This window comes from Anarhichas minor, unplaced genomic scaffold (genome assembly GCF_050575085.1).
Source record: "Anarhichas minor isolate MPS153535 unplaced genomic scaffold, ASM5057508v1 ptg000011l, whole genome shotgun sequence".
Lineage (NCBI taxonomy): Eukaryota > Metazoa > Chordata > Actinopteri > Perciformes > Anarhichadidae > Anarhichas > Anarhichas minor.
Window position 1 is genome coordinate 16,295,511 of NW_027466457.1, and position 26,638 is coordinate 16,322,148.

Genomic DNA, 26,638 nt, shown 5'->3' on the forward strand with positions numbered 1-26,638 from the left:
TTAAATTCCTCTGCAGAATTTTACTGCACTTCAAACTCACTAAAATATCATTTCTGCAAGAATTAGCTGAAGCGTATTATTAATATCATCACATTTCATATTATCTTCTCCCCCATGTGGATGTGATAATGTGGTCCAAACTCCTCTGATTGTATAGAAGTCTATGAGAAAATGACTCTACTTCTCTCTTGATTTATTACCTCAGTAAACATTGTAAACATGAGTTTATGGTCTCAATCTCTAGTTTCAAGTCTTCTTCAATACAGCATGATGTTCATTTAGTACATTATGGTCCATTTAGAGTCAAACAGACCATAAAGCAGGGGATGCTTTTTAATAAACAATTCAAACACCTTTAAAAGTTTCCACCGCTGACTTTTCCTGCATCTGCATTGGTTAGATCTGACTGAAGTTTTTTGTCTGTATCAATATGATAATAATCAATAATAACAAATAATGAATTTAACTATAATAAAACATATGACAATAATAATAATGATAATAATTAAATACATATGGCATGTGAGTATTATTTTAATTTGAGTATCATGAGTTTTATGAGTATTATTTTAAGACATGCTTAAGACCACTTATTAATGTTCAGTATTCTATTAAAATAAAAAAAATCAGACCAGTGACTCTTTAAATTGCATCAATAAACGTCAGTAGATGGAGGTCTTTGCTGAAGCGGCGGTTTGCGTGCAGTTGCGCAGTTTGTCCGCTGGGGGGCGACCTGCCTCCATCATCTGCGCTGCTTCACCTCTCAGCATGCAGCCTCTCTCTCTCTGACACACTGCGTGATCAAGCTCATTAACTTCATCTGTCTCTGCGCGAGCCGCACACACACACACACACACACACACACACACACACACACACGCGCGCGCGCTTTCTCCTATAGGACGCACTTTCCTCTCCATCAGGACCTGGATCATCCCACCCTAGGACCCCGAGACCGGCTCTGTCACCCGGGGGAACTTGGATGCGACCCTCAGACTCCCCATCAGCCTGGACTCGGGTGGTGTGATGAGCGCGAGAGCCTTCCGTGTTTCCTGTGACGCAGGACAGCCGCGCCGCACCGCACCGCACCGCACCGCGCACTTCGGAGAGCTGCGAGAAGCGGAGAAAAAGAAAAGAAGCGCGTCCGTGACTTCGGTCCTCTGTAACATCCCGACCCTGATGTGAAGATGTCTCTGCCGTGCAGCGACCAGTCTGGCGCACTGATCTGAGAGCGACCAGTGCGGTCTGTGCGAGGAGAGGAACCCGGGATCCGGAGCATCACCCCCCCGGCTGGGCGGCGGGCGGAGTCGAACCGACACCTGCAGGTGAATCCGGAGCGTCAGTTAAAACCTGCAGTTCAGAGGAATTTACCGCTTCTCATTCCGGATCGTGATCTCCAACTAGCGGGGACAGAAAAAAAAGTGGATTTTAAATACATTTGTATTTTTTAAAATCTATTTTTTGGTTGATGGGTGCTGATGCGGAGCCCGATCGAGTTCCGGGCGGAGGAATTCAGAGAGAAATGTTCGTGTGATGTGACAAACAGCTGGAGACAGAAAACATTTCTCTGACCTGTGACACCGAGGGAGGAAACACCTGCTTCTTCTGCAGAGAGGAAACAAAAAAGGTACCTGAACACATCACGCAGCATTCACAATTCACAGGATCAATCAACCAATCAATGATCAATTAAAGAGCTGACTGCAGATTATTAAAACAGTTTATTTATCTGCGTTGTTCTTGGTTTATTGGGATGGGACTATGTTGTATACGAGCTCTCACTGTGACATAGTGCAGATTATTATTTTGTCAATCAACCAGTAAAATCAATCAATCAATTAGTTCGTTGACCAGTCGCCTGTAAATCAATAACGAGGCACTCAGACTGCTGTACGTGTGTCGTGTGTTTCGCCTGGTTTCAGATCAGATTAATCATTTCTGACATCAGCTGATTCTGCTGGAATGTAACTTGAGCTCGCGCTGTTTCGCTCGTGCGCGCGTGTGTTTAAGAAACTGAACCGAACGTTTGTGTTAGCGCGCACTCATGAGGGTGGGATGTATTCGTGCCCGTGTGCGCGCAGTTGTGCTTGAGATCGTAGTGTAGGCTACGCATTTTATTTTATTCAGCGCGTGTGTAAACGTGGAGTGTAGCACGAGGCATATATTATACATGTGTTTGCCTGTGTGTGTGTGTGTGTGTGTGTGTGTGTGTGTGTGTGTGTGTGTGTGTGTGTGTGTGTGTGTGTGTGTGTGTGTGATAAATCATATTTTAGATTTGAGATGTATGTGGGGAGAAGAAAGTATGAAAAAGATGAGATAAGAAAGAAACTCACAATGTAACCCTCTGTTTAAATAGACTACATGGCCAAAAGTATGTAGATACCAGACTGATGATTATGATGTTTCTTTTGGCTCCAGTTAGTCACTGAGGTCAGGGACAAGGATGGCTCAACAAAACAACTTCAAAAATAAAATCAAAAATAAGCAGCACCAAGGTTTGTTCCACCACCTTGTAATCTTGTTATAATAATAAAAATAAAACATGAAATTTGGCCAAAAAACAGGAAATGATGTGCCAGAGCTTCCCAAGAAATAGGACTCCAATCTGCTGCTTGGTGGCACCGTAATTAACGACCAAAAGCACAGGTTCTTTGTTTACACAGTTTTTTCTTCAGTGCTCTATTTTTGTTTTAAGTACAATGAGAGAGATGCAAAATCCTTCTACGTGCACAAACACTTGGCCAATTAAAAATGTAGTTTTCATCTACGCAACACCACTAAACTGTTGTTGATTTGTGTGCCCTCATTTCTGCTATATGCTGCTTTTAATTTCAATTCTTTAATTTAATACACCTTTAAACTCTAATATGGTGCATGTCTAAGTGCATAACTAGAGTGGATAAGATTTAATCAACAGAACAAGTTGCCAAGAGGTTAAGTCTGATGGGATTACTTACTGCAGGGGACTGCTGATTGGCCACTGGAGGAAACAGCATTCCTGTGAAAGTCACTCAGTGGTGCATGAAGCCGGAAAAAAGTTTGTCTTCTGGGTATGAAACTACCCAGATCTTCCACATTGATGGGCCCATAGTGTCAGCGCTCTATCGTTTCCATTAACCCCGCCTCCCAGCCGCTCTGTCTCGGGCTCATTCACACAAATAGGAGTTCATTATAACTCTATTAGTGCATTGTACAACTTTTAGGACATCATGTTTTAAATAACGACTATGTGCTCATACTGGGAAGTTGATTAACCTAAATAAAATAAAAATAAAAATCCGCTGTCTCTTTCACAATGTAAGTCTATGGGGGATTTATTTTTTTCTTTTGGCATCATGCGATGGACAAGGAAGTTGCAATTCCCCGGATTTAATAGAAATCATCCTCTGGGGAACATGAATGTCTCTACCAAATGTGGTGCCAGTCCATCAAGTAGATGTTGAGATATTGCACAAGAAAAGGGGAAATGTTGACCTGCAGGTGGCGCTAGAGGGAAAGTCAGGGGATCACCAAATTTAATAGAATATATCCTCTGGGGAACATGAATGTCTCCACCAAATGTGGTGCCAATCCTTCAAGTAGATGTTGAGATATTTCACATGACAAGGGACATTTTTGACTTGCTGGTGGCGCTAGAGGAAAGGTCCTAGGATCACCAAGGTTAATAGAATTCATCCTCTGGGGAACATGAATGTCTCTACCAAAGTTGGTGCCAATCCATCAAGTATATGTTGAGATATTTCACATTACAAGGGGAAATGTTGACTTGCTGGTGGCGCTAGAGGGAAAGTCAGAGGATCACCACATTTAATAGAATCTATCCTCTGGGGAACATGAATGTCTCCACCAAATGTGGTGCCAATCCTTTAGATGTTGAGATATTTCACAAGACAAGGGAAAACTTTGACCTGCCGGTGGCGCTAGAGGAAAAGTCAAAGGATCACCAAAGTTAATAGAATTCATCCTCTGGGAACCATGAATGTCTGCACCAAATGTGGTGTAAATATATAACATATTCTTTGGATTTTTCTGTTGCAAAAAAGAAAAATTGCATAACAGTATAACACTCAATACAGAGAAAAAGAGCACAAAGTTTTAACACCTGTCTCCATGATCGATACAAGAGGTGCCAAACCATCCGATTTATTCCAGGTGTTGGAACCCCCCCCCCCCCCCTCCCAATCAGAGACAGTTGGTCTGTTCCACTTCCTGCTTGTAGAGCATAAGAGGCCATTTTAACTGATGATGTGTCTTGATTGAGGAGTCGAACATGAAGCCAGGAAACAAGCAGCTAAAAAAAGAAGAAGAAGGTAGTTCCACCATAAACTGTTGATTCAACTTTTGTTTGTGTTCAAGTTAAATTAGAAGATGAAACGTGTGACTTTATGAGAAATATTTCAACGGAAATTAATCAAAGTTTGGGTAGAAACGTCAAACATCTTAAGGTAAGTAAAAGAAAATGACCTCACAGTCAACATTAATATGATCCATACATGCCATGTTTGAATGGAAGCGTATAAAACAGAATGCTGGAGACCCTGAAATGCTTATATTCTCTGGTTTATTGATCACATATTGATTGTTTCCTCCCCGGTCTGGATCTCCCAACAGGTTTCAGGAAGAATGTGAAACTGGAGCCGCTGAGACTGCCAAGCTCCGTCTCCTCGTCTGCAGACCGCCATGTCCGACACGGGAACCTGTACCGCAGGACAACACCTGGGTCAGTGTTCGTAGGTGGGACCGCCCGCCGTGGTTGACCCTGCCCTGGGGTGACGGGGGGACCCCCATGGTCTGGCTTGTCCCGTTCTTCCACACCACCCCAGCAACCGGCGCCACCTACCTGCTGATTGTGCGATCACACCACCGCTCCCTCTCCCCGCAGCTCGACTCACAGGAAAATGGCGAGGGGCCTGAAGCCCCCGGGTGTCACGGGCCACTGCGTCCTCTCCCTGCTGATGCTGAAGAGCTGCTGGCTGCTCGGCTCAGCCACCGCTGCCGCCCAGAAGCCCGGCGTGCTGGCTGACTCCCAGCAGACCCTGCCAGACTTCGGCCACTCCATCCGCCTGGATGGTGATGTCATCCTGGGCGGCTTGTTCCCTGTGCACGCTCGCGGCGAGAGGGGCGTCCCCTGCGGCGAGCTGAAGAAAGAGAAGGGCATCCACCGGCTGGAGGCCATGCTGTTTGCCATCGACCTCATCAACAAGGACCCGGAGCTGCTGCCCAACGTGACGCTCGGCGCGCGCATCCTGGACACGTGTTCGCGCGACACCTACGCCCTGGAGCAGTCGCTCACCTTTGTGCAGGCGCTCATCGAGAGGGACGGCTCCGACGTCCGCTGCGCCAACGGAGACCCGCCCATCTTCGCCAAGCCGGATAAAGTGGTGGGCGTCATCGGGGCGTCGGCCAGCTCCGTGTCGATCATGGTGGCCAACATCCTGCGACTGTTCAAGGTAAGAGAACGCCGCCAGATGACTGTTGAATCGGTGCGGTTGCTCCCGTACTGCAAACAAATCTTTCTTTTTCTACTCTTGTTGGATCCAATGAGTCCGGAATGTGTCGCGTCTCTTGCAAATCATGTTGCACCCAATCAGGAGAGTCTAGTCCGTCTCAAGATAAGATTGTCACACAGGAAGTTTGTCTTTCAAAGGGGCAGTTGACCCTAAAAAAATGTATATTTTTCCTGAAAGCTGAAGTTATTTTAATGAATCTAGATTGTGAGTGTTTGACATATTATTTTTCCTTCTCTCTGTTATAATGGAACTAGATGGCACCACAAGCCGAGTGCCATAGTTCCATTTTATTAGATAAAAGGCAGACCTCCGACACTCGGCAACTCAAACCAAAACAATCTCGATTGATAAACAGCTCTGCAGGTCAGAGGAAACAATTATGTATTTTTGATTTTGGGGTGAACTGTCCCTTTAAGCTGCAAAGGGAGAGGGAGAGAATCCTCACTCTGGGACTGTGCCTTTTTAAAAAAACGTTCTACTGTCACCACGTGACAACCTCCTGTTACTTCTGCTGCAGCAGATGTGGAGAAGAAACGAGCGGTTTTAACCCAGACATGGTGTTATATCTTTATTTATCAGAGTGAGAGGACCACTGTTTGTTTTCTCCGTCAGCATAAATCTGGTGTTGATTTAAAAACAATCCTGAAGCTGCTCAAGTGAAAACGTTTTTTTCTTTGGAGGTGACGCTCTCACACAACATGAACAAGCCGCCCGTCGGCTGTCATCCGTAGAAAAGGTGCCGTGACCTTTTTGTCTGTTAACTTGTAGCTCAGAAAACGGGTTTGAGTTATGGAGCGTTCCTTTTTAAAATGACAATTTTCACTACAACTGCTGATTTTCTGAGCCGAAAGGGAAATGTTTAATTTGGTTGAATTTAAAGTCGCTCTTCGCCTCAAAATGTGTTTTACTTCACTTGGATGTTTGAGCTTCAGTGTGCAGAGTCTGTTTTCACATTCATCTGTTGACGCGGGAGAGTTCTCACCTGGATTTTGTGTTTGGAAGCCGGTCGTTTGTCCGGCATGAAACTTGCAGAAGTTTGATGTGGAGACGTTACGCTTCCAGGTCACTTCTACTGAGAAGTCGGAGACATCTTGTGTCCAGCAGTTAAAATTGATTCCAGATTCAGGATTTTTAACGAGGTAGAAGAAGCAGATTTAATTATAAGAGTTAAACATGTCCCGAGGGATTTCTTTAAACACAATTCCATAAACAGGCCGACCTCACCTGCCTCATTATTGATTAAAGGTCCGTTCAATCAAAGTTGCCTGTTGCAACATGAGCTCATTACCCCTCATTTTGACATGTTTCATGAAACGAGGTCGGAGTAGAGGCGTCAAAGCAGTTTGCCTGTGCCTTCTAAAAACCTGTTTGTCAGTCCACGCTAAAGGTCTTTCACACACAATCGGTGACCACGAATCTTTGAACTGAATGAAACGATTTGACGCCCGATTTCCGCCACAGACCTGAACTTGATTTGCATGAACTAGTTTTCCTACCAAAATCCGATACTGAATATAATTTGGTTTTGGTTAACAGACTTGTCACCGAGGTTACAATTAAGAAAAATCAAACAGTTATCATATCAATCATACTGCAACTTAGCCGATGGTTGTTATTATTTGTTAGCTGAACTGAGCAGAGCAGAAGGTCTTTATTTGTGTGTGTCTTGTATTTGATCATGAGGATCCTCTGTTTTTTAAACACAGTACAACTAGTCTGTCATAAAGTGAAGGAAGGTATTTTATGATGACTTATTCTTCCTCTATATTGTTTAGGTGAAGAGTCAGGGAGACCTGCTGGCAGACAATAAACTTGAATAAATGTTTCTCCGTCGTGGAGGAAGCATGTTCAGTCTCCAGCTCTTCGTCATCGTCATCCTCCCTCGGAGCTGGATGCAGCGCGGATAACGTTTTCAGACGTATGTTGTTTCCTCGTAGACATAAAAAAAAGAAAAGATCGCAGCTGTTGCCGTGACAGAAAACAAATTCCACTGCGCTAAATTAGCGATGAGCTGTGTGATTCGTGTGTGTGTGTGTGTTGCACCCCGGCCGGCTTAATGAGAACAGAACAGGCCCCACAACATCACTTAGCTAAAATTAGCTGGAGAGGCCTCGGGGAGGGGGAGGGGGGGAGCCAGATTTTGCTGATGCAGAGGTTTCCTCACCCTGCTGCCGCTCACCAGCGCCGTCACAACCTTCAGCTGCAGCCTGACGGATCATTGGGACGGACTGCAGGAGTTTGGTTTGTAGTCGTTAACATTTAAACTCAAGACTCCGCCATTTCAATTAAAGTTTTCTAGACGCAGACGTGCAAACTCACTGGGTGTAGCCACAGCATCGACGTGTGTGTGTGGTCAGTGGGCGTCGTTGCACCTGTAACCACACCCACCAGTGATGTCACAGGGTCCTGGAGTACACCTGTACATCACTGCAGCGAGGTGAGAAGCTTAACCACCGGAGGTCAGCAAGGTCAAGAGTTTCAGTGGTTAACTTGTGCTTTATTGCAATATGAACATCTCGCCACAAGTAAAAGCTCTGCATTGAAAATGTCTATAAAAGTTATTGTTCTTACAGAAAGTACTCCATGAGGCAGAAAACGGCAGTTATTTTATGTATTGTACTACAAGTAAAAGTGTTCTCAGTCAAAGTATCAGAAGTCCTTTTCGGTGAAGCTAATGCTAAACACTTTGCATACATTTGCTGAGTTAAATCAATAACACAGAATCATATTCACCTGAAAATCAACTTTAGCTTCAAACGTACTGGAGTATGAAGTACAATATTTACCTCTGAAATGTAGTAGAATAAAAGTGTAAGTACAAGTATCTTAAAATTGAACTTGAAGGGCGGTTCCATCTGCGCTCTTTTTCCGAGTTTTTTAAACTCCTGTGTTTCTGCGAGGTAAAAATGACTATTTTAGTCTGGTGGCTTTGAAGAGAGTGATATAACAGCTTCAGTTCCCCGTCAGAAAGCGCTGTGATGGCAAGATAAAGCTGCTGTGGAAAAACGTATTGTAGCCTTTAAAAAAAAAATTTAAAAAAAGATCTATATCAGTTTCACTGTGCGCCATGTTTGGAACATTTGAACTGCTTCACCTCGCTGTCAGGCAGCCCTTTCTGACGCTGTTATTTCACTCTTTAAAGCCACAAGACCCCATTGACAAAAATAGTAACATTACCGAGCAGAACACGGGAGTTGCTGGTCTACCACTGCCTCTATCGGTCCAAGCGCCATCTACTGCAGGTAATACACTGACTATATATAAGCATATAAATACATATATGTAGCACTGTCATCATGCAGAAACCTACATCAGGTCAAAACATTTTTAGAATAGTTTGGAAAATTGTATTTTGATGCTAAATCATACGTACTTCTACCAAAATGTGAATATGCTCTGAATCAAATACATTAGTACCACCACTGAATGATATAAAAACCGTAAAATAAATAATATTAATGATAATGGAGCCGCCCTTTAAGTACACCACTTGAATAAATGTACTTGCATGTAGTTACTTAACCACTGTCTTTTTTAAGTGAGATATTACTAGTACCCGTCATTACTCAATAAACAATAATATATATATATATATATATATATATCTATCCCAGCTCTAAGAATAGATACATCCTCAGTTTCTGTCCTGATTCAGAGGAGCGCTTTTTTGCTGTTGATGAAACTCGTTCTCTGAAGGTGTCAGAGGTGAGATCCTCCATCCGAAGCTGTGATATACTCTCCGTGTATTTGCATAATATTTGCACACCCATTTCACACAGCATCACGCAGCCCGGCCTCGGTCTCCAGGAGGAGGACGCTCTGCTGCGACGGTCGCTGCCACCGCTGCGTTATATATTTCCATCTCTGCGTGGGAGAGAGAGAGAAACCACAGAGTCTCTGTTTGTGAGCTCGCTGGAGGCTCGGCCCAAAAATGAGAGAGGTGAGAGAATAACAGAGGGAGGAATGAAAACAGAGGGAACCTTCTTCCCACATCGTTCCACATAAACGATCAGAGGGAGGATGAGCACTCGGCTGCCTCACAGCGTAGAGGAAGAGAAGTATCACTGTCGGTCAGAATCAGAGGTGTTTCCGGTGGTGGAAGTACTACTCGGATCTTTTACTGCAGTACCAGTACTATAGTATGAAAAATACTCCACTACAAGTAAGAGTCCTGGATTCAAAACCTTACTGAAGTAAAAGTATTAAAGTATTACCAACAAAATGTACTTCAAATATTGATGTGCAGTAAAATGTTCCCCGTCAGTGTTTCACTATAGTATCATATGTTCTGGATTAATATTCCTGCTGCAGTAATGTCTATCTTGCATTTTAACTCCTTTATATCCTGTTGGTTTGTTTAATCTACATCAATGCATCATATTCTATAAGATCATCATATGTTTGTAGCGTCTCTGTCCTGTGAGAACCACTTATCTCTGAAAAGAACAAACAGCCTGTTTTCAGCTTTGTGACGATGCATTTTCCAGCTGATCCAAGAGGCTTTTTAAAGAGTTTATTTAGCTGAAGTAGGAGGATTTTATCAACACATAAAGGAACACTTCATCCTTCAGTTTATCACAAACATTCAACATCAACACATAAAGGAACACTTCATCCTTCAGTTTATCACAAACATTCAACATCAACACATAAAGGAACACTTCATCCTTCAGTTTATCACAAACATTCAACATCAACACATAAAGGAACACTTCATCCTTCAGTTTATCACAAACATTCATCATCAACACATAAAGGAACACTTCATCCTTCAGTTTATCACAAACATTCATCATCAACACATAAAGGAACACTTCATCCTTCAGTTTATCACAAACATTCATCATCAACACATAAAGGAACACTTCATCCTTCAGTTTATCACAAACATTCATCATCAACACATAAAGGAACACTTCATCCTTCAGTTTATCACAAACATTCAACATCAACACATAAAGGAACACTTCATCCTTCAGTTTATCACAAACATTCAACATCAACACATAAAGGAACACTTCATCCTTCAGTTTATCACAAACATTCAACATCAACACATAAAGGAACACTTCATCCTTCAGTTTATCACAAACATTCATCATCAACACATAAAGAAACACTTCATCCTTCAGTTTGTCACAAACATTCAACATCAACACATAAAGGAACACTTCATCCTTCAGTTTATCACAAACATTCATCATCAACACATAAAGGAACACTTCATCCTTCAGTTTATCACAAACATTCATCATCAACACATAAAGAAACACTTCATCCTTCAGTTTGTCACAAACATTCAACACCAACACATAAAGGAACACTTCATCCTTCAGTTTATCACACATCTGGAGATACGTGGTTTTACCTGGACAGGAAGGGGATGCAGACTGTCATCTGATAAGAAACTAAAGCTGTCATACAAATGTAGTAAAAAGTACAATATTTACCTCTGAGATGTTGTGGAGAATAGCATGAATTGGAAACGGTCAAGTAAAGTACAAGTACCTGGAATTTGTACTTGAGTACAGTACTTGAATACTTAGTTACATTCCACCACCAAAGCAACAACAAACAACATTTATGTACTGGTTGCATGTTTTTAGCCAGGTGTACCTAATAAACTGGCAGTAGAGTGAGATTCATAGTAGTCCACAGCTGTGTGAGCAGGTTCACGTCACTGAAACCCGATCAGATGCTGACGACAGCTCAGTGATTCCTGCATTCTTGAAAGACTTCCCAAAAAGACAATGTGAAGCATTTGTTACCTCCTGCGGCTCCGCATCATTCCAGTCACTGATTCTTTGTTTCCCTGTTTTTCTTTCTCTGACTCCCTCTGATTTGACAGAATGGGGGTGATGACGATCAGCAAACCCCCCTTGCCCCCAAAACTGACATTATATTTCATGCCTGATGATACAAAACGTTTTCCAGGTTGAGAAATTCTTCCATATGTGAGTCCTGTGGTGCGAGTCTGAGAGAAAGCTCTCCAGAAATGTTTCACCTAGTTTTCAGGCAGCTGATCTCTGCGCAGTCTGAAGACGTGTGAACGTTGAGGTGGGTCTTCACTCTCTGAAGCGTTGCCTCCTGAAATCACACCGATCCGCGCTAACGCGAGCAGCAGATGGTTCATGTGTCGGAATAAACGCATCATCTGTGGGACAAAAGAAAAGACTGTAGCTCTGGTGAAGGCGTTGATTTTATGAACCTTTTTGAAGCTTAAAGTGCAACACATGCCGCGTACAGACAGGAGAAGTAGTTGAGGTACAGAAGATGAACTAATGTGTGAGGTAAATGTCTGTTTTTCTCGAGCGTTGATGCATCGTTTGTTTCCTTTTTAAGAAGTGCTTTCCTAAAGCTTTGTAGCCTCAGACGCTGAGTTGAGACTCCAGTGACTTGAAACTTGAAATCGTCTCGAATGACCCAAGACTTGATTTGGACAAGTCTCCGATTACTTGAGCCATGTCTTCGTTACTGAAGACTTGGTTCGTCTCAAAATGATGGACGCTTGACTCCATTGACATGACAATAGTTTCAAATACATTTTGCTTGACTTGGACTCGTTATGCAAATACGGAAGATCAGTGTTGTAGTCAAGACCAAGTCAACCGAGACCAAAGTCATGACAAAGACAAGAGCGTACTGAAACCGAGACAAGACCAAGAGTTTGAGGGGTTGAAACCAAGTCATGAACCAGACCAGTGCAAGTCCCACACTGCATGACATTAACATGTGGAACATACAAACTATAGACACACCTCAAATTTTTTTTCTTTTGTGCTTACGTGGTCTTTTTGTTGGACCATGTTCTGGTGATTTCCGATCGCTTTGTTGACTCCATTTCTCATCTACCGTTGGTGCTGTAAGGGAGCTAAAGAGAGGCGAAACATGGTTGGGTCTCGATGGTACACCACAACTTGCAAAAACTCTTGGATCTGATCCTACCTGTCAACCAGTGGCATGTGATGTGAATGCGGGTCCCACAGCCAATCACAGACAGCCAGTCTGACCTGTATGTCTCATTAACCGACAGTGTGACCTGAACATCTCAGTCCGAGCGGCAGCATCACATCCAATCAGCAACCTCGTATCATATCAGCGTCCTAAATGAATGTGTGAGTGAAACCGCTCCACCTTCATTTAATGATTGTAAGCTGGAGGCGTCCGCCGGCTGATCTGTCTCGATTACCTGATTGCTCTGAAAAGATGGAGGACAGGGTGGATAATGGTTTTTAATCAAGGGGAATTTGCTCATTGTAGCAGCAATTCATTAGAGCGCCTGATAATAACGACCTCGTTAAGCTGTCTGAAGCCATCGCCCTCATTGTTGTTTTTTGTTGGTGTTAATAAAGCTTTTTGTGCTTTATGCTCATTTTGATGGCCTCAATTTGTAATCCATCCAGTTTTCAATAACCTGCTCTCTTATTGGAAAAACTGTCAGACCATAACCAGACAAGTGTGTGTGTGTGTGTGAGACACCTACAAACATACTTACCAATGTAGTAATCTGGAGAGTACACAGTAATATTTGATTGTACTGTTTATTATTGTATTGTACAAATACTTCAAAATGAAAATCTCAAACACAATTCAACCTTGAGTTGAGCCTCGACTCAGACTCTCAAAAGGACTTGAGACTTGTTTGTCTCCTATGACCTGAAACTGGACTCAAACCTGTTTTTGAAGTGACTTCAGACTTGACTTGGACTTGATGATGTAAAACTTGATGCAAACTTCGTCGTCGTGCCACAAGGTGAAGATATCTGACCCATAAAAAAAAAGCTCAGAGTGGAGCTCGTATAATAATCTGAAATTTCACACCGCTGTGGAGTCAGCGTGACCGCTGCAGATCAGCATCAGCTGGTTTCATTACCAACAGACGAGGGAAATGGACAAAATAACAGAAACCCCTTTCAACAAATCTTTTTCACTTGTCATAAGGTTTCGTGTCGCTCCTGACCTCAGCATGTAGAGTCTGGTTGTTTTTGCAGAGAGGTACTCAGCAGTGTGTGAACTGTTAGTTCCTTTAGCTGTTAGCGGTAGGCTAACTCTCTATACACAACAGTAAAAGAAACAACTAACAACCGGTGACCAATGGGCTGTGAAGAGTCATAAAACACACTTCATCCAAACTCAAAAACAAGCGGCGATGTACTCAGGCAATCAGCTCGAGATTATACGTTATACCTGCAAAAAGCTGAATTAAATTCACCAAGCTCTCATCGTCTCATCTCGACAGCAGCAGCTGCAGCTTGTTTCAGACGGAGGTTTCGCCTTTCTGCGATAACTGACTCAGCTCCTGATTGATGGACAGCGGCGCCCTAAAGGCGTTACGTAACGAGAGTAATTGAGCCCCCCCCACCCACCCATCCCAACCTCCTCAAACTGTTGTATTGGATTTGGTTGATGACGAGCTTAGAGGGGAGAAACCCTCCGCTGTGAGTCACAGCAGCCGCTGGGGGAGATGTTGACCTTTTTGACCTGCTGTTTGAGGTATGACTGCAGACGGCGATCCAAATAATGGGATGGTGTCTTTTTCAGGGTAAGTTACGGAAGCGACTGATGCTGTCGTTCTTTGAAACCGATAATGACGTCTTTAAAGCCACTCCGGGTATTTAAAAGTGGCGCAGAGCTTCTCCTCGCCCTTTAATGCTCCTCAGTGTTGCCTTCACTTGTTGGAACTGGAGGTTCCCGGCTGGCTCTAATACGCTGAACGAAGACGATGAACGTGGTTAAACATTGTACCTCGGCATTAGGAATTTTAGGCATTTTCATTGTGAGCATGTTAGCATGTTAGCATGCTAATGTCCACACAAACAAACGTTGAAGGCAAGACCAGCGTCTTGAAGCTCAACGTATGTTTTAGAGAAATTATTTTTTCTTTCTTTCATCTACGTTTTGTTTTAACAGCATGTTTTCTCTCGTCGATTCTTTGCCACATCTTCTGCTTGTGCGTATTTGTTATGGATGGGTTGAATTCACGTTTCATATTCTTCAACATTCTGAGCTTCTCTCCGGTTTGGATTTTCTTTGGATTGTCTTCTCTTTTGTTGCTCGCTAACACTGAGAGTAATGCTGTCAGCGATGATGAGGATGATGATGATGTGAGTGAAGCGTTACCGTGGCAACAGTACACATGTGCTATGACCGCCTTAGTCCAATCTCTCCTAAATTAAAAACCTCCCCCCCCCCCCCCCCCCCCCCAGGCTAGCAGCATGGCTCGAGGGATGTTGACATGTTGGTTGGTCCGGAGTGAAATATTCAGATTTATTCAAAGAAACAACAACAGGAAGACTTTGAGTCACACTGGATATTTGAATATGACTCAGTATTTGACCGGAACAACCTGCAGCAGATGTTTATGATAAACGATAAATGAGGAAATTTATGAGAAAGCATCAACCTGAGGACAAAACATTTCTGTAGTTGGAAGCTTATGATTCTCCTGCAGCAGTTTGGAGGAGAGGTGCCTTGCTCAGCGGCTTCTACGTGGTGGAGTGTTTGTTTGCTCTCTGCTCCCTGGTTTTTCCAGGTCAGCCTTAGGGCCCCGCTCTCCTCCTCTCTGACATGTTGTGAGGGGCGTCGCTGATGAGTCACAGCGGGAAGCAACGCTGACGAGCGCAGACGGGTAACCTGACATTTATTGGGCTGTAGATGCGAATCGTTTTCTGCCTGAATGAGTTGGTCAGAGGAGTATTCTTCTTCTGCTTCTTCTTCTTCTGCTTCTGCTTCTTCTTCTTCTTCTTCTTCTTCTGCTTCCTCTTCTTCTGTCTCTGGACACACTTCATGCTTCGTTTGTTTCCTCTGCACTCCCACACTCGTCGCTTCCTCTCTGCTGCTCGCCGTCACGCCTGAATGAGAGTGTCAGCAGTTTTTTGATTCAGCGTGCACGGCTGCCATTTTTATTATCTGTTCATCTGCTGAAAGATTCAGACGACAAGGAGGGGAAAGGAAACGAGCAGAAGAAAGGAAACGAAATGAGATGAGGAGAGAGGGAAGGATACACTTTGAGAAGATATGAAAGGAAACAAGTTGAGTAAAGGAAATAAGGTACACAAAATAAGAATGTCACTCCTCCTCAGTCCAAATACGGTCACTTCCGATATATGGTTGCTTAACTCCAAGATGGCGACGGCCAAAACGCCGTACGGCACTTCCACGAGTTATTCTAACCCAAAAGACGATCTTTTCCTAAAGTCGTTTTGTAGTCTAAACCTAACTGAGTAGTTTCCTGTGAAGGTGGCGGTTAATTTTGAAAAGACTGAATCCATGTAACGAGCAGGAAATTGACACGTGTTGCCGGATTTTAGTAGAAAAAAGGATCGCAAAATGAGGCGTAACTTTTTTTAAGATATCGTACGAATCCGTTGACTGGTTTGAGGTTCGGGTCCTTTCCGTCTTGTTTTAGAAAGAAGAATCGGACTCCTTCCTGTCGATGTTTGTGACTTTAGAAAACTGAAGAAGATAACTAATGACAGCAACAGATTACAGATTAAAACGAGTTCCACAACAGACACAATCCTTTGACAGCTTTTTTTCCGCCTGACCAGCCAATCGAGTCTCTGTGCCTCCGGCTTCCTGCTAAACGGTTCTTCTTCCTGTGAGGAGGAGGTAACCTGGACGAGTCCTTCAGCGTCGGTTTAATCTCACTCATCAAACTCCTGCTAGTGATTTCAGTTTGTTTCCTTTTAATAAAACATCAAAGCACAACTAGATCACGGCCCCGCGGTTTATATTCATGCAACTTCTGGACATTCTTCTGGACATTCTGGACATTTCATGGTTATCCTATGCATTACCGGATTAGCCTTGACTTTTCCAGTGATTTCAAGGTTATTCTGGAAATTGAGAATTATTTCACACTTTTATTCTGGAGGATTTGGGGATTTTCTCCATATTTTCAGGGTTGTTTCAAATCCCTTTCACAGGTTTTCTCGAAACTCTTGAGACTTTTTAGGTTTATTCTTGAAAATCAAGGTGGCCTTTGACTTTTCAGCTTCTTATTTGACTTCTTCTTCCTGCTTCGTATGGTTAATTTTGAGCTTTTTATGGTTATCGCTCACATTTCACGGCTGTTCCTGACGTTTTAGGATTCGGTACAGAGGATTCAGGGTGTTTTTGATCCATAATATAATCTTGTTATTGAATTATTCGTCTGTTGCACCAGAACCACAGGACGAGTCCAGTAAAACTCTGACGAGATGAAGCATAAATCGGTTATCTGACGGCTTCCTTCACCTCTGAGGACAAACACAAACACACTGTGATGACCTGTGACTTTAACAAAGAAACATTGTGACACACACACGGACTGTTGTCTTTAGAATGAACTGAATCCACAAACAGACCCAATCCATCCAGACGTTCATTCACCTGCAGCGACTCTCTCAGATCAACAGTTTTCTGAGTTGTTGTTTTTTTGTGACTTGATGAGAATCTGTGAACATTATTTCTGCAGTCGACAAACTAAAAGTCTCAAGTCTGAAAGCACTGTTTTTGTTTTTCCACGAGTCCCATTTGAACAGAAGTTGTAGTTTTGCAGATTTTAAAAATCTGGATCCATTCAGTCTTGAACACAACACCAGTCACACTTGAGTCCTGATGTTTTCCAGCTGCAGGACCGGGTCAAAACAGAAAAGACGTGTTGCGTCCCACCCCCCCAGGGGTACGTCGGTGTCGCAGCATGTCGTCGCTGACGTTGTTCCTCCAGATTATCGTCAACCGGCTCCCTCAGATCGTCTCTTCGCGGCAGCCGAGCGCCGTCGTGACATTTTGGGGTTAAGCTGTGGAGGGAGTGGGAGAGGGGGGGGGGATGTGTGTGTGTGTGTGTGTGGGGGGGGGGGGCGGTACTCCCCCGCTTGGTTAGCCGGACGTGATGCTCGCTGACAGCCGTCCCGGCGACACTGAGCCGTCGTTCAGCCGTCACCTCGAGTTCAGCTCGTGAAGTGGACCACCGGGGGGGACGGGGACCCGACGTCTGAGTTTGAGATTACGAGTTTTAGATGTTTTTACTGAGTCTGCAAAAATATTGTACTCAGCCCTATAAACTGTAGATAATCTCAGTGTGGTGGATTTGTGAGATCTAAAACTGTTCAAGGTTATTTCTTCAACGCTACTCTTCTGTATTCTTCATTTTGATCTGAGACTTTTTATGTTTTTTTTCAGTATTTTCTCTAAATTCTCTTAAAGGCCTATTTCTGACTGTCCGTATTTATTTTGGATTACTCTGGATTTTTATTTTTCAAATTGGTATTTCCAGGTTTATCCCTGACTTTTTTTTCATGAATCTTAAATGTACTTTCAATTTCAACGAACTAATTTCAGGACTGTTCTGGATTTGTTGACCCCGGATCTTTTTGAGGTTTCAAAGGTTACATTTTCATTTTCATTAAGATCTTCTCAGAGTTATTTTTGACTTGTTATGGCTGCAGACTGTTCAGGATTAGCTAAAACGTTTATTATGGACTTTGCAGAGATTGTTGTGGATTTGATGGTTATTCTGGTAATAGAGAGCATTTCTGTTATTTTGAACCAACACAACATTATATTTAACCCTCAATCTTTGCAGTTGAAGATTTTTTTACCCTCTGTTGGTCCAAACTTGAAATTGTTAATCATTTTTATATTCAAACTAAAATAGAGTGATGCTCTTCTTCTATTGGAACCTAATCGTAAGAACATAATGAGAGAAATATGAAAGTGTGTCTTCAGGCTGTGATCTTCAGAGTATCTGATATTAAAATAATCATTCTTTGCTTTTCTAATTTTGATTTGACATTTAAAGACTCGAGCTGACTTTGAATTGGAAGCTGAGATTTAGATTTTAGACGCGTCTCAGTGATGAGGATTCACTGCTGATCCCGGTTCAGATCTGCTCTCTGTCCCATCATCCTCTGCAGCGCTGATGCTCATTGGTCCTGACAGCTCCCTGCTGCTGATTGGTCTACTAACCCCTCTCCTCCCCCCTCCCCCCTCCCACCGTCCCCGGGGCTATCCTCCCGCCTGACTGCAGATCAGCTGTAAACCTGCTGCCTGTCATCACACTGTCGCTGTCACACACACACACACACACACACACACACACACACACACACACACACACACACAGACACTGAACTCACCAGCAGTTCACATGCAGTCGATGCTATTTTTCTGAATCACGATTTTAATTTAAAGAGGACGGTTGTCACATTTTGGCAAATGCTCTAATTACTTCAGAACAGTTTATGTTTTTGGTTTGTTGTCTGTTTGTCTGCAGGATTACGTAAAAACTACTGGCCATGTTTTCATGAGACTTGGTGGAAGAGAGTAGCATGAGCGGGTATCAGTATCATGTCTGTGTTGAGTACGGAGCTGCAGTCAGGACGGGGTTAGCCTAGCTTAGCATAAAGCCTGGAAACGGCTCAAAACGGCTAGCCCCGCTCTTTCCAAAGCACCTCGAAAGCTTCACTAATTAACACCTTGCATCCTGATATTAATTTTTTTGTCTTACTTCTATTTTTTTGGGGGGGGGTTAAAGTGCAGTCAAGCTCACCGTAGTGAAGGTGCGCGCACCAGAAAATGACAAAACCTGCCAGTCGTGTGCGAAAGCTCCGCAAGTGGCTGCAGCACTCGGTCGTATACCTCTGAAGCTTGCTTGGTTCTCAACGCGTGCGATCAGAGCTTTTCAAACGTTCCTGTCACAAATAGTTCTGTGATGAACGCCTTTTAACATGGATTATACCAAGAAGGCCAATTCAGTTTTTAATTGCCTTAGAAACAGGAGGTCTTTAAATATCTACATTTGAGTCAATATTTAGCGGCCAAATCAAATAGTTTCCAGGATATTCAACCTTATAATGCATTTAATACCTAACTTGTTTCTTTACAGGGCTTGTACGAAGGCAATAAAGTAGTCCAGTTTGTTTAAACCTAGGTTTTCTGTACATCTGGGTAAAATGGCACCATTCAAAGTGTGAATTCCCTGTTAGCAGGTCATGTTTGCAGAGTACCCATGTCACCGGATGACTGTGATAATGAAGAAAACTTAAAAAACGTGAAGATTCTTCGGCAAGTTCTGCAGTTGTAAGACGCATCTCGTTTTCCTACGTTTTCAAAGCAGATTTATGGAAGTTTATTTGCAGTGGACACTGAAGATAATTACATATTCTAGAAGGCAAAGTTGCACTGAATCTAAAAATAATATATGCATCATGTCTTTGTCTTCAAGTACTACCAGTACTGTTGCTATAGTTACCTGCTGCACATGTGATTTTCAGCAGCCAGTCGGAGAGCAGCATCTCCTGTGACTGTGGTTCAACTAGAGATAATCAGGAAAATATAAATTGCGAGGTTGGTCTGATTGTTTTGGCGTATTATACCTTTTTAATTCGTCGACCTGACGCACCGATCGGTCACATCAGTGTGTTGCTAAAGGGCACTTTACCTGTACACCATGTCACTTCCTGCTTCGGCTCCTCTGCCTCCTGAGTCACAATAACAGTCTGCAAGAGATCGAGCAGCTCTGCGTGGCCTTTTCCTCTAAACCGACCTCTGACCCTGCGCTCATTTAAAACACATCATTAAGAGACGGAGACGAGGGGCGAGCCGCCGACCGCTTTTCCCTCGACGTGCTAAATTAAGAGCCAAATATAGAGAGAGCGGAGCGCTGGCATTTCAGTGGCATTTCAGTTTGTTCTCTGGGATAAAAAAACAACACTTTTATACCTTCAGCAAATCCTGCAGACTGACTCATATCAGGTTTATTCATCGGAGACATTCACGTCTTCGTTCCTGTGACATATGAGCTGCAGGCAGACGCTGCAGAAAAGAGTCCGCTCACGGAACAGGAAGGAACAGACAATGTGTGTGTTATGTGGCCCAACACACAAGTCATTTATTTCTTTTTAAACTGGAGGTCGTTTCACTGAGGGACTCGGAGAGGTTTTTTTATTTAATTTTAATTGTTTCAGGTGGTATGTCCACGCTCTTTGTTTTTAGAGACGCAACAAACAACAACCGATAAACACACACAACACTTTCTCCTAGAAAATTACATTTATATATAATATATAATACATTAACTTCAAGTTTTTTTTATCATCATAGTAATGAAAAAGTGTTTGTGGTTCTGTTCAGAGACTGAGTTGTTGGTGAAGGTCCAGGAGAGATGGAAATGAAATATAAAAAGTCAACAGCCATTAAAGTACCTTAAAATTAGTATTTAAGTATTTCCATCTTATTCTACTTTCTACCTCTCCTCCACTCCTCAGTCGACTACGTAATTATTGTACTTTTCACTTCACTACATCTCAGAGGTAAATATTGTACTTTTTACTACATTTCTCGGACAGCTCCAGTTTCTTCTCAGATGACAGTTTTTCATCCACTTCCTGTCCAGGTAAAACCACGTATCTCCAGATGTGTTGATGTTGAATGTTTGTGATAAACTTCTTCACTTTGAAGTGTTTCCTCCCTAAGCCGTCTTTCTTGCTATTTGAATTACGTCCATGACGTCGTGTTTGGGTTTGGAGTTAGTTGAAAGCCTGGAACGTCTCATACAGACGCTAAAGGTAGCCTCAGACGCTCCGTGGTGTAGATCAGTGCCCACCGTACGATAAACGGCATCGACTTGTTTCCATCCAGCAGGATTCACAGCCTCACTATTGCTGTTTGGCCGTCAAACCCTTCCCTGATAATCACTAAATGATGGAGGGTGGAGAACCCCGGTGGAGACGAAGCCCAGCTTTTAGAAAAACCAATCGAGCAAATATCATCAGAACATAAAGTATCCCATAAATCCTGTTAAAGTGCTTTGGGAGGCGTTGTGTTGTTGGATCAGACTTGTGTAACGGGGCCTCAGCGTTGTTTTAGATCCAAGAAGAGATGCACAACAAATACAGACTGAAACAAGTTTTCCTGTAACTCGTCTTTAACACTCTTCACATTTCCTGGTTTCTCTCTAAAAGGTGCTCATTTTCTTCCCTCTTCTTCCCCCGTCTGTAAAACCTATAAAACCTGCAGAAATTCAGCGTTCGCCCACGAGTATAATGAGAACCCTGCTCAGGCTCCACAGCCCCCCCCCCCCCCCCCCCTAAAAACAAGAACAATTACATCTCTGCTGCTGGAGCCCTTTGTCTTCTAAAGAATGGTCAGTAATTAGCTGCATTGAGTGTTTGCTCTGCAGACAGAGTTGTACCTCAACGCTGCCGATAAACTGAAATACTAAACTTCACTCAGCCGTTAATGAGGAGGAAGAAGGGAGGATGATGATGGGGAGGATGACAGTTTTAGGACCGCAATTGATTTCTTTTATGTATCTAAATTGTCACATTTAAGTGTCCAAGCTATAATCTGACCAGTACTGATTATTTAAGGTTATTGTTTAACACAGATTTTTGGGACGAATCCCTTAGATTTGACATTTCTTTTTTACTGAAACATGTTTGCCACGTCGTGACATTTGAAACAAATACTCCTCTTAGTAAACGGTTGATTTGTAGCCGACCGCTAACGGACTCCATGGCAACATTATACTTCCTGTTTTCCTGTATATCTCCCAAAGCATTGTGGGAACCGTAGTTCCAAATTTTAGGCCTTGAGCATCCATCAAATAGAAGTAAGACAAAGAAAAAAAGGATTGACAAAACCCATTATTAATAATATTATCAGACTCTGAAAACTGCTTTTAAAGGACAAAAAGACGAAAATGCTTGTCAATAATAAAAAGTATTTTTTCCTTCTTTTCCTCTGTAGTTGAGATCAAGTATTTGATGAGGCTATAACTTTATAGTTAATGAGGTTAAACATGTAAAACTGCTGTAATGCTCGGTTAAGCAGCAACAGTCTTCAAGGAGCACGTCTATTTTCTTTGGCTCACGTTCCCCTCGAGGAGGAAAAGTTGTTAAATGAGCTCCAGATCATCATTACAGCAGAGAAATGATCCGACCCGACAGAGTGAGGTTTCCATCAGCAGGATGGAGAGATATAAAGAGGAAGAAGGCGGGATGAGGCAGGCAGCTGCTTCGCTCGGCCATAAATTAAAATTGTCGGGGTGAAGCTAACGCTGGAGCTAATGAGCGGCAGCCATGAAGATGAATGTCGTAAACATTCCCGGCTGGTGAAATGATGGAGAAAAAACCACGCATCTCATTTGGGATCAGTGCAGGATCTGTGTGATGAAACTGTTAAACGTGTTTTCATGGTGTTTTTCACCTCACCGCTGAGAGCCGGGCCTTTTCATATGCTAATGTTTTTGAGCCGCAGCACGTTTTCAAATTAGACCTGCTGAAGGTTGGTAGACCTGCGCCTTCATGTAGGACCGGTCTCCCTGACTCCTCTGATGGAGTGATGCAGCTAGTGGTGGAGGAAAAACTCAGATCCTTTGCTTCAATAAAAGTCCTACTACTAAAAATAAGTATCAATTAGCATAAGAGGAAAATACTCACGTAAAATACTCAAGTATGTTGTATAAGTAGGGCCCCATCACATCTCCAATAGGAGCAAGACTTTGTAGTTGTCTAGCTCTTGCTTGTGTCTCTTTGTGGTTGTTTTGCCACTTTTAATTATAGTTGGGAGTCTCTTTGTAGTTGTTTTGTTTCTCTTTGTAGTTATTTTGCAACTCTTTGTGGTTGTTTTGCGTCGTTTTGTGTTTATTTTCAGTCTCTTTGTAGTTGAATTGTGTCTCTTTGTGGTAGTTTTGCCCCATTCTCATAGTCGTTGGGGGTTTCTTTATGTCTCTTAACAGTTTTTGTGTGTCTCTCTGTAGTTGATTTGTTTCTCTTTGTAGTTTGTTTGTTTTCAGTCTCTTAGTAGTTGTTTTGCTCCATTTTCATAGTTGTTGTGAGTGTCCTTGTAGTATCTTTGCAGCTGTTTTGCATCTCTTTGTGGTTGTTTTGTGTTTTTTGTAGTTGGTTTGTGTCTTCTTGTCGTTTCTTTTGCCCATTTCATAGTTGTTGTGAGTGTCTTTGTGGTCTCGTTGCAGCTGTTTTGTATCTCTTTTTAGTTCTATTGAGCCGCTTTGTAGTTGATTGGTGTCTCATTGTGATAGTTTTGCCCCTTTTTCATAGTCGTTGTGAGTCTCTTTTAAACTGTTTTGCATCTCTTAGTCAGTGTTTTGGACTCTTTGTAGTTCCTTTGAGCCTCTGTCGTTGAGTTGCTGGTTGGTACGTGTCTCTTTGAGTGACATTCTGTAGATGTGGGGACCCCAGACACTTTGGGGTCCTTGTGCCCGGTATCAATCCATGCCTTCATGAGTCAAACATGTACATTTAGCATCAAATTCACAGCTTTAGTTTTGCTCTTTAAATGATATAATTATAATTATGTGTCCTCATTTAATATCGATTTATCCACGAGACATCTGCTTTATTGCTCTGTCATCGCTCTTCTGTCTGCAATGCAAACGATGAAAACATCTCTGATACATTTATGTATTATTAAATAGGTTTCATACATTCAGCGTCTATAAGGTAATTATGAAAGACTGTGTTGAGATATTGAATGGAGGATATTGTAGTCAAGGGTGTGGGAAAGTCCAAATAAATTGCTTGCTTGTTTTCCTTTTTTTTAAATAAAATAAATGATAAGATTCAGCCTCTCCAGATCAAAACAATGTCCGTTATACATGAATAATGAAGCTGCTGTGCGATGTGTTTAAAAATGCTAATTTTAAGCAATTGAATCGCTCCTGCTGCTGTTTGATGTCCACATGTATTTAATAATTAATAGTGAACTGATTATTCAGTGACGTGAACTTAAACTCAGCAATGTGAAAGCAGATAGAACTCCACATACATGAAGGTGTTTCATTGTCACTGCTCATGAATAATTCAGTGACGTTCTGTGTGCAGAGGCAGCAGTTAACCTGTACAACTACTCTGTATTTTTGAATTAAGTAGTTGTTTTGTGACTTTGTTTAGGCGCACAGAAACAAAGCTTAAAAGTACCCATATCACACCAACAACAACTTGCTTTTTTTAAATGTATTTTGTCTCATTTTATTTATTTATTTACACAAATAAAAGCTTTATCATGATGCGGAACATGTACGATAATGTTTCTCAACTGATGGTAATTGAATATAACAACAGTAGTCAGTCTGTCTGAGTTATATATTTATTCTGTGAATTTGGCACATTCATGTTCCCCAGAGGAAGAACCCCTCTGACTTTGGTGATCCTCTGACTTTTCCTCCAGCGCCACCATGAGGTGGACTGTTGTGGTCTTGAGTGAAATGTCTCCACAGCTTTTAGATAGATTACCTGTAATTTTGGTAAGCGTTCATGTTCCCCTTAGGATGAATCGTCATGAATTTGGTGATCCTATGACATTTCATCCAGCGCCACCATCAGGTCGACATCTTAAGTTGTCCAATACTTTGTTTTTTCGGGCCAAACACTTGGAGAACTAACGAGCAACCCGGCTCAGCTACACTTTGTGTTTGGGGCACAGGCTTCAAAGCAGCAAGTGGGTCAGTCAGTGTTTGAGGCCTGGATGTGTTAAAGTGGGACAGCCCATATAAATAATATGTAAAAAAGAATATACTTACAATGCAGAAGGCTGCTGGAGTTTCTCTCGGCTGCTGACAGAGAGGCTGCCGGGGTTGGTTATTCCTCGTCGACTCTGCTGTGAGAGAAACAATCTCTCCTTTACGCATTAAATGAATCTACCGTTTAATCACATAATTCAAACTGAAGACTTTTAAAGACTTTGACACAAAGAGTATCGTTTATAGTATCATAATGTTTATTATTTAGACATTAAAACATGACAAGAGAGAAGACCTCAACAGCAGGAACCATCGCCTAAAGTCTTGCAAATAGGTGTGAAATCGGAACGTTTTTTTATTTTTGAAACAGCGATGTGGTCCCGTAGAATCCTGCAGTTTCTGTCACGTTGGTTTTGGTTCGCGGTCTTCTTGGTTCCTCTTGGATCCTGCAGTTTAGATTGGCTTGAATCTGACGGCAACCTCCGGGTCTGAACAAAGTGAAGCCAACGCAGAACAGCCTAAAACTTGCATTATTTTATTATAATTATAATTTATTACCTCAGTAAACATTGTAAACATGGGTTTATGGTCTCAATCTCTAGTTTCAAGTCTTCTTCAATGTCCTTGTTTTCGTCTTACAATGTTAACCCTTTCATTGTCTGTTTTTCACTTCATGAATTATCTTATTCATCATTCGGTTGCACTTAGCTCCACGCTCTTGTGTCACTTCTGGTTGCAAAATAACAAGATGGCTACAACCTAATCGAACTCAAGGCTTCAAAACAGCCAATGTCCACTTCTTACAAACAGTCTTTGGTCTAATTATCCTCAGCTCTAGTTAAGGCCGCTTCTGAGTGTCTTCTGGTCTCTTTCTGATCTGGTCTTCTTCGTGTTCTGTTCGGTCTGTCTCAGATTACGTAATCTCATCCTTACTCGTCATATTTAGCCGCTTGGGCAGAAGCCTGCGGCGTTACTCAGCTTAGTGTCTACGAGGTTCTTGAGTGTTTAACGTGAGACAGTTGCGGTTCGGTTTAGGTAAAATTAAATGACTTGGTTTGGGTTAGATCATGGTTTGAGATAAAAGAAGTAGCCTAACTTAAACTAGAGACGTAACATCCTGTGGCTCAGTGACTCAACGTTGTCACTAAAAGTAACTAAACTTTTGAATTCTCCTTGTTCCTTTTGCGCTACATTCGTTGCTATGAGCGTGTAATAAAGACGGTGCCATGTACGTCGGCACGAAGACGCCGCAGGCGACTTCTCAAGCATCTGTATGCAACGCTTTGGGAGTGAGACCAGGTTGCAGATTAAAAACACCTGTATTTTGAACATCTTCAGAACGTCTCCTTTGTAAAACACACTGAAGATGTGACGACAACCTAAAGCAGACGTTCACACATAAAACACACACAGTACACATCCTCCTGAAACAACTCCACGCCGGGCGAGGAACACCCACATGCACACCTCGGTATCTGACTGCGTATCCATAATGCAGCAGCTCCTCTCCACACTCCACTGAGCTGGTGAACACGAGTGGAGACAATGTTCCTGAACTGAAGGACCGTCCTAAGAGCCGAGCACTTTACATAATCCCCTCTGGGCGGAGACGAGCCGATCGCTCTGCGTCTTCAGCCCAGTGAGGATAGAATCTAAAAAT

At 42.6% G+C, this 26,638-nt stretch overlaps 1 protein-coding gene across 1 annotated transcript in view; it reads left to right on the forward strand.

Annotated features, from left to right (window-relative positions):
- Positions 1–851: 851 nt before the first annotated feature.
- Positions 852–26,638, forward strand: part of LOC142947824 (metabotropic glutamate receptor 8-like) — a 103,319-nt gene continuing 77,532 nt past the window's right edge. Inside the window, 4 exon segments of the mRNA XM_076089681.1 lie at positions 852–1,627; positions 4,612–4,819; positions 4,822–4,879; positions 4,882–5,450. Coding sequence (XP_075945796.1) covers positions 4,787–4,819; positions 4,822–4,879; positions 4,882–5,450 — 660 coding nt within the window. The 5' untranslated portion in view covers positions 852–1,627; positions 4,612–4,786.